This window comes from Pecten maximus, chromosome 7 (assembly GCF_902652985.1).
Source record: "Pecten maximus chromosome 7, xPecMax1.1, whole genome shotgun sequence".
NCBI classification, from domain to species: domain Eukaryota; kingdom Metazoa; phylum Mollusca; class Bivalvia; order Pectinida; family Pectinidae; genus Pecten; species Pecten maximus.
Genome location: NC_047021.1, coordinates 37,821,463 through 37,830,866, shown reverse-complemented (window position 1 = coordinate 37,830,866; position 9,404 = coordinate 37,821,463). Strand labels below are relative to the sequence as shown.

Sequence of the window (9,404 nt, the reverse complement as noted above, 5' to 3'; positions counted from 1 at the left end):
TTTAATTTGATCGGATATGATAAAATAGCATCTATAAATACGAGGATTGAATGTTATATTTCGATAAACGGCATGTTGCGAATAAGACTTAAACTTTCATTTTGTCAGTGCATTTGTGATCGCAGCTTGAATCGGCTGTCATGGCAACGATGAGGACGATGGTTTTACCACAATGTTAAACCTACTTAAGCATTGAACGGCTTTCAGTTGGCATTCATAGTCAATATGAATTCCAACTGGACAGAGGCAAATTCCATGAAGCGCGCTAGCGCTTCATGTTGAATTTGCCTCTGTCCAGTTGGAATTCATATTGACTATGAATGCCAACAGAAAGCCGTTCAATTCTTATATTTACCATCTGCGATTTTTTTATTTGTCATGCGATTTTTGTTTTGAAATTTTCAAATTCAAATTTCCCGCGCTTACAAGTAGCAGAGATCACTTCCTGTTGGCAGTTCATAGGCTGGTGAACTCGCAACTGAATTGGTAGGGTTATATAGTGGCAGTGCCATTCAATGGTAAATATAAGCTTATATCTACCACCTAAAACGTTCTACACGACACCTAGTGCTTTTGGAAGTCATCAATAAATAACTAGTTGAATCAATAATGGTCCATTGAATTCGTGTAACTTCATTACTTAAAACATTGAAAAGTTCCAATACTAAAACATGAGCATTAACACGAAAAAATGCTGCACATTCTTACGAACAGCCAAACGTCGTCGGACTAATTAAAACGTAGGCAATAAGTAAGTCAATTGATGTTTTTTCTCAAGTTTCTATGTAAGATGATTAAGTGTATCGCGTTTATTTGTACGAGAAAATACGTGGATGGGGTACGCTGGTCATATTTACCGACCAAGTGTTAATGTCGTAATGGTCACGTGACCAAGTAAGAACACAAGAACCGAAGAAAAACGTCCAGATAAGGACGTTGGACAACAAACGTTAAAATCCAGTTATGAAAAAAGACTGTTAAGTTGAAAACAAAATTCGAATTTCTCTCCAAGTACTCGTACTCTCACCACCAGCAAACCTGGAATAAACTTAATGTACTTCCCAACATTCATTTCAGTTTATGACATTTCACTACAGTTGCCCGTTAATTGGACCTTGTTTAATCATTGTACAATGTTTAAGTTTTTGTTTAGGTGGGAGTTTAGCTTAATTTTTCTCTTAGCACATCGTACTGTTATTCCTATGCACACATTTTAGATATATCCATACCACAACACTGTAATGGAGACCGAGACGTTCATGACTAGTTTTAGTAGTTTAGTTACATCACTTGATCATCCAGCCTTCATATCAAAAGTTTTGCACAAGCGGTGGTTGGTCTAGGTTTCGGAACGCGCAGCTTCGGAGGAAATGTCTAATTTCAAAATTGTTCAAAATAGCACTTCAAATGTTTCGGTAAGAAAATTGAAGCGAACAGAAAACCATGAGAAAACGTAGGTAAAATGTATAAAAGTGACCATCAGATCGTTAACATATCGAAGATCATATCCTGGATGGAAATTTTGTTTTTTGATCGATCTTGATCAAATTTAGTTTTGTTTGAAAGTGTGTGATGAAATTGCAGTATAAACTTTCATGTTCCGCAAGGTATTTCACATATAGATTCATTAAAACATTCTATAGTATATAAGTTCCAGAAATCCAGAAATTCATCATTACTTCATAAAACAGAATTATCCTCCTTTTCACAAAATATTTTAGTAAATTGTGAGGATATCTTACAATTTTTGAGAGGTGACCATAGAACTACCCTTATCAGTAGCATGTGTGCTGAAAGAGGCTTGCCAATAGACATCATCGGCGTCTCTGGGTTTCACCCGTGAGAACACTGGCTTGAAAACCTTCGGTTTGACATAAATATTCATACCTTTATCAACCAATCAAAAGTCTTATTATTTACGAACATTTTTTACGTCTGGAAAATAGAAATTGTATACCGAGATGGCTACGTCCATGTGTCGACATCTGCCATCTTGCCAAAGATACCAAAGACCATGTAAAGCGGCGTTTCTAATTGATTTAATTTTCTTCAGCCATTTACCTAGAAAAAACAGATCACGAGGGTACTTACGATGGTCAATAGATGGCTAGGTGTGTTGGAAGCAGTTTGAATGTAAAACAGTTTTCCACGTTATTCCTTTATTGCTAAATATCAACAATATTCAAAATCCTTCACCAAGGTCACATGTTAGTCAATGATAGAATATTTGGAGGTTGATACACCTATTTGCATAACCAAATGTTTAGTATCTACTACGTACTTAATCACAGAATCAAAATTTCAGTGGAGAAAATTGTCAAAGCTAAAGAGGACATGGTAGCAGTTGTTGAGTCTAGCTCTACAGAAAACTTTCTAATGATCGGGCAGTTTTCTATGGGATTTGCAATACATATTGTAAACAGGTTATCAATTATGTCCGTATGAGAAATAGTGGCTTTTCTATAGGAAAATAATTATTTTTGGGAGCAAATTTCCTCAGGTGTGACCAGGATTCATGGTTGAGTGACCACTCTATAGACTACCATCAGCTAGATCACTTTCCATTGAAAAGACATGTATCCACAGTATTTCTACCTTTACTTTTGTGATATACTTGAATATCTTTTGCACGTGCGTTGACATGGCTCAGATAATATACCGTCTTATCATACAATTGGTGTTGGCATATCTAATTTTGAAGAATTATCACAACGGCTGCTACTAGGAGTACTAATTCACGCTCTGAAAAAGGCACACGTACTGAAAACGATGCCCACAGATTGAGTGATGTCATGATGAGATGAATTTGTTCGGTACTACTAGTATCTAATCATAAGGAGGACATGAAAAACGCAGATGAAAATGTTTATTAATAACCTGAAGATGGAGAATAGAGCGTTGATGGAAAGACGTGATGCGCCTTGAGGACAGAAACAACAGTCTCTGAGTGAGAAAGTAATTAGACTGGAGAAACAAATCGGACCTGACGGAGAAGCAGTGTGGTCTAGAAAGTGTTCATAATGATCTAAAATAACAAGGTTGGAAAAACTTGGATTATGACCTTGTCTTAAAACGTTTTAGAGCGCGAGAAAATATCGACTCTTCTTTTAAAAAATCCCTCTTTATTATCAATAGTAGTATGACCTTATCCAAAAGCGCGAAGAAAATTGAACATTTCTTGTTATAAGAAATCTTTCTTTTAAAACCACTTCCTAGCATTTAAGACACATTCATCAAAATCATAGATAACCATTTTAAAAACACATTTTTATTTTCTCTTGCTTTTCTACAAAACAGGGGAAACGACATAATCTTGTATTAAGACATCCCGGATTTTACATCTTAATCAGGCTGTCGGATGGTCTGTCCTGTTCGCTTTAGCTGCTGAGTTCCATCTCTATAGGGAAATGATCACTCACGGCTATAGTCTGTGGGTAAAAAGATAATAGATAATAAACATTCAAATATTAACAAGGAAGTACGCTATTTGGTGTGTATATATCGTTGAACTATGTCATACACAAATGTTCATTGTATCTAACCTCCCTCACAGGGACTAGTTAACTCAATTTCATTTTAACCCTTATGCATATGTCCAGAACATTTAAGAAAATATATTTTAAATCTTTTTGATTCCTGGTATTTAAAACAATGCCGAAACAATCGATTTTGAGGACTATTGCTTCTTGCTGTTTTTGTTCATTGTTGCTTGTTCCAACTGGCTACGAATGCCAATCGAAAATTTCCGTCGTATTTGAATTTGTAATCACCTCATGATCGGGCCCCACTTACTCTGACGATATTGCGGAAGGACCCGAACTGTTTCCGATTCATTCTTTAAAGATGTAGTTATCTTCTGTTTTGGTCTCGACAGCAGGGGACAGTCGCGAAAACTAGACAATGGATTTTTCTCAACGATGCCATCAAGAATGATTATTTCCTTGAATTTTTTTCATTTAAGTTCTTTCCGCAGTGAATACGAGTCCAAATTTTATTATCAAATAGCTGGACATTTTGACTTTAAAGTTTGCGTTGAATACATTTTCTAAGAAAGAACCAGTGTAATCTCTACCAAACCTGGTACACTATATTATTATTAGCTACACATTTGTATTTATAGCGTTCTCGCATGTTATTACTTTATACACACGGAAGACTATTTGGTTTAAAAGATCCGATAAACCAGCAAAGGCGAGATTTATATGATTACTATTTCTTGTTAATGGACAACAACAACAATGTTCTTTTGTTGTTATATCTAATAATTGTTCAACAGAAATGTAAATAACCTTAATCGCGGTCATGGCTCACTTACTTCGTTATACGTGAGGTGCATGTCCTGTTGGAAGTTATACACGCGTGGACTGTTCGGTACAACACTATTCTTCACATTTCCCGTAACGATGAATCTGCAATAATACCGCTTGTTATGAAGTACACTTAGTCATCTATCAATCAGAAATCTTTGCCAAGACGACACAGAAAGTCATTTAGAAGAAATCGTAGGATTTTATGTCACAAGTGCAATACGAATTATTTTAAACTGTGCTAGAAGGAGAAACTACCATGATATATCATTGTGTAGTTTTGGACGTGGCACATTTTATCTAAATAAGAAAGAAAGGATTGTGGTAGTGTGGTATTCATGTGTTAGAAAATATGTCTATTGGTGAAATTATTTGCTGGAAAACTTTCCTTGAAAAATGACATTTGATCCCATGATTCTAACGACATAAGACCTTAGTCTTTTGACCAAATACTTCCATATGTCTTTATTTTGATGAAATCTGCCTGAACCAAAATAAATTTCTTGCATTGCAATAAACCCCAATAAACTGAATTACCACCTGAACTCTTATATGTACTATGAAGTACTAACAACACAAGAACGCATCAAAGAAAGAAAAAATAACTATTCCCAGAATCAAAATAAAGGCTATGCGAGTTCAGAACAACTGGAACCAGGACGATGCTAGTTAAGAACTATCAACTTCACGACTATTTGAGTTTATAACTATCGCCTCCTGTGTAATATTGATACAAGATGGGAATCATCAACGTCTGTACCGGTCGTAGGCGCAGTCGGAGGTGGTAGCCACAGTGGTGTCTACGTCACTATCAATCAGCCAGGTGAAACGATTGTCAGTGTATAGAAGGTTGTGGTCGTGGCGCGTGTGAGACAGGTAACGACAGTCGGCGTTCAAGTCCCCGGCTATGATGGCATCCTGGTAAAATATTACGCTTACATTTTAATACTCAAATGAACTGAAAGTGAATAAAGGATACTATAACTTAAGTAAGAAAGTAGTAACTAAAATATCCCACCAAAGCTTCTGTAGTCTTTTATTTATTAATGTTACTTTCATCTACACTCACTCATAGTGAAATTCAGGTATTCAACGCTTTGGCTTACGTTACGTCAACGCTTTAAAAATGGTTTCAGATGGTGCACATTATTATTTCTCATAAATCATTTTAGGAGGATTACGTTTTTCAAGAATTTTTTCCAGTAAAAAAAATCAACAGAAAAATAACTATATATTCTGACAAAAATAGACGTGACGACACAAAAATGATACATGAAAATTATTATAACGGACGTCATTCTAATTGTCACACAGACTGTATTCAAATTGACAATATTCAAATTATTGCGACCGTTTAATAGTTAGCAGTTCATGTTAGTATAAACATGATACAAACGCCTTACCTGGATCCCCAGTACGTTGGTGATGTTTTCATAAGCAGACACCATGTGTTCCAGCTCGGCGGGAGTGTCAGTTGGTTGTGTGTGAAGTACTATATACAGAAAGTTGGCCGGACCTGTACAGATAAATTAAATGGCTTCATTTCAGACAGGAAGGAATGGATGTATTCCTGTGTATATATGGGTTTGTCCATGAAGTCAGAATATGTGTCAGAGTGTGTGAATCTTACATAAAAATGTTCCCGGGAATTTTAATTCAGCATTTATTATTAGGCTCTAGTTGATGTATCACCCTTTACAGAAAGTACGTCACATTTCATCATTACAATATACAATGGATTGGAATGGAAATAATGGGAAGATAGATCGTTTCCCTCAATGAACTAAAGAAGCAGACTTCCTACGGGTAAATCTTCCGACCTCTTTACTTCCTTGGCGATATAAGATCATATGCAGAGATCATCAATTCATACTCACTTGAATCAAGGGAATGAAACAGGACGGCATATGGTTCCCGGGCAAATACGTCATAATGATCCGGAAACTGGTGTACTTCCTGTACGAACACGTGATTCATTCTGACCGGAAAACGAAAACACGGCTGTAAATACCGTAAAATATTCAGAATGACACATGCTATTTCCTGTTTTTGAAATATACAATATCTCAAATAACATTTGAATTATGAATGGTATCCGATAGTTTTTGATGAAATACCTCTCTTGATGTTTATATTATACAGCACATTTGTCATAGGAATGCATGACCTACATGTACATACCGGAAGAGGATGGCGTACGATTCTGTGTAGTGAACGTTACGTCCTAGCTTCTTACTCACAACCACACCGAACGGGTCGTCACGATTGTCCCTTAAACGGCAAAAAAAAATACAAAATATAACAATCATATATATGAGTATTGCTAAGCATTACATGTCCCCTACCGGCCCCCGCTAAAAATAGCAAAACAGTGACCTTGACCTTGGCCAAAACCTCTGAATCCTCCCAAACTTGATATGTAGCTTCTTACTCTGATGTAAGATACCAGCTTACACAAACATACAGTGAAACATTTCTTAGAAAAGTGTGTAAAACTCAGTCGACAGGCTATCAGGCGGACAGAAAGACAAACGGACGGGGAGGAAACCTATAGTCACCCCGGTGTCAGAATGGGAGGGAGTGGTTGTCACAAGGAAATACAGTGGGAGATACTTCTCACTTGCTATATCAGAAGTACTTTCATGGCAAAACATGTAAGACGTTAATCTTAAGTACAGAAATATCTTTCATTATTAGTGAAAATATCATAACGCCTGTATCAGTTATGCAAATAATCTTTTCACACAAATATGAAAATGAATCTTTTTCTCTTTTTCTTTTTTCTTTCTGCTTTATAAATTTGTATTCAAAGGCTATATCTTACATGTTGAGCGCCTGCACAAGGTCGTGTATGGCATGGTCTCCCCTTACTTCGATCACGGAAATAATGTCGTACCTCTGCAAAACCTGTAGCGGATTTACAACAAGTTATTCATATCTTATCTATATAATTATGAAAACAGAAGGTAAATAAAAGACGAAATTTGAACAAGTGTGTTAACATATAAATTCAAGGTGAAGAAAGGAATTGTAAAAAATAGTCTGTGCAAAACGGGAAAGAAGTGAAATGGACGAAGATATCGTACATATCGTGTATAAGATAGTATTACAACATATTACGTGAAATTACAAATTATGTACTCACAAGAAGTGTTAGTGAATTGTATTCGGTAGATAAATATGAAGAATATGTGGCACATAAGTATTTTTTCATGTCATAACAGGTTTTTTATCGACTTGCATTTAGTTAATACATGCTTTTTAAGGTGTATTATGCACGTGCCTTTTTGATGATAGCTATTGTATTGTTGTTGGAGACTTTGTTGACACTTAACCACTTTATGTTGAAGGAGGCGATCTTTAGGTTACATGTGACTACGGTAGCCATGGAGACCAAAAGGACAAACCGGAAACACATTGTCGTCTGCTTCATCTGTTAGAAAAACACCAACATGGTCGTATGGTAACCATACAAACACATTATTTTTTATTCCGTGATCCCGATGTAAAAACTTTTTTTATTGATATTATTCATAATGCTGATTTTGAACAACTTCAATGATCTTTTGATAGCCCTCGAACAACAGTTCCAAAATAAACTTCTGATTTTCCATTATCTATATGACCATGCGGCGGTCCAAAACTGAATAAATGTTCTCTAGTATGACAAAAGTTGCAACATTTATTTTTTTCTATGAGAGGACTTAAGCGATTTCCTTCTATACCCGTCATTAAAATCCATTGTTTTTAGTAACAGAACGATTTACGTTCCTTTTATATTTGACATATGGCCGGGTGAGACTAATTACATGCCATTGTCTATAGTAAATGATGTCAAAGTCTGCTGATAATGAAAACATCAATAGAAACAGAATTTTATAAAAAGAACTTAAGCCCTTGTAACATACTAAGATGTCTAAGTTCGAGGAAGTAAACTAGCATGTTATTAAATTTCATAAACAGTCAAAACAAAATAACCTGTTGGCTTGACCCCGGATCATTATACTGGGCCAGGGCTTTTTTATGGACAACATAGCCACCCGTTGCTCAGATGTCTCAAATACATTATGCACGTCTTGGAACAGACTGGCCCCCAGACCCTATGTTTTCTAGAATCAGACATACCCTAGGGACCAAAATCATAAAGCTCAATTTTATCTATATAATAGCGAAACTCGCCTACTGTTCACATGTAATTTCGGTAGTTCATTGTGTTGAACGGTACTCATATCTATATTTTCTAGGATTATTGTTGACCATGTTATAGGTTGGATAAAAAATATCAGGTACTAAATTGACGTTTTTACAGATAACAGTAATGAACTTACATTCACCGGTAACGGAATTGCGGGGCGTCTGAACGCTTGAAATCCGAAAGACGCTTATCTCTGTTGTCCGTGAATAAGGTTGACCCTGTGACCTAAGTCAAAGATAACAACGCGAAACCGACATAATTCCTGATAACAGAAGGATAAAGTCACTGCTCCCGATTACAATGACTAGGCAGTAATGGTCATCTCATCAATACTTCTTTTAAATTTGAAAAAAAAGACAATGGAAATAGCGGTGACTCGCAGTCATTAGCAAAAGGGCACCACTGACCAGGTAGCTCTTATTCCAATCGCAGTTGTAAAAACCATGACCTTCGATACTCACGAATATCAGTTTTGTATAGTTCGTGTGTCTCCTGATGGTAAACAGGACCTCGACTTCCAGGAAGTAGACAGATCTCTGAAAGTAACTATGGAGTCTATTGAGGGCACATACATTCAAGTTTTGGACGCATGTTTTGGCTGTGTAGAGCACCACAGATTGTTTTCATATGGATTCCATTTGGTGCACGGTATGTTGCATTTCTGTTTCAATGTAAAGGAGAAGACTCATTCAGACTTTCTTCTGTCGCCCATGGATCTCTTACCAGATGTATGCGCATCATATACATGCATGAAACTTGCTTTTGAAGACACAAGTAATATTCTGCCGGTGTACCTGATACAGATTGATAGAAGATCGGTCAATTGTGTTTGGGATGTTGCCTTGTCATCGTATGAATAGGAATTCGTGTGTGCTGGTTGGGGTTAAGGATAGGTGTTGTGA

The 9,404-nt window shown here is 36.3% G+C and overlaps 1 protein-coding gene across 1 annotated transcript; it reads right to left on the bottom strand.

Moving 5' to 3' along the window:
• Positions 1 to 3,248: 3,248 nt before the first annotated feature.
• Positions 3,249 to 8,741, bottom strand: LOC117330768 (deoxyribonuclease-1-like). The gene is made up of 9 exons (XM_033889248.1): positions 8,636 to 8,741; positions 7,591 to 7,740; positions 7,132 to 7,214; positions 6,489 to 6,578; positions 6,185 to 6,285; positions 5,711 to 5,823; positions 5,068 to 5,225; positions 4,316 to 4,409; positions 3,249 to 3,428 (listed from the first exon to the last, which is right to left on the bottom strand). Exons 2-9 carry the CDS (start codon positions 7,738 to 7,740, stop codon positions 3,378 to 3,380), a joined length of 840 nt encoding a protein of 279 aa, XP_033745139.1. The 5' UTR covers positions 8,636 to 8,741; the 3' UTR covers positions 3,249 to 3,377.
• Positions 8,742 to 9,404: the final 663 nt, after the last annotated feature.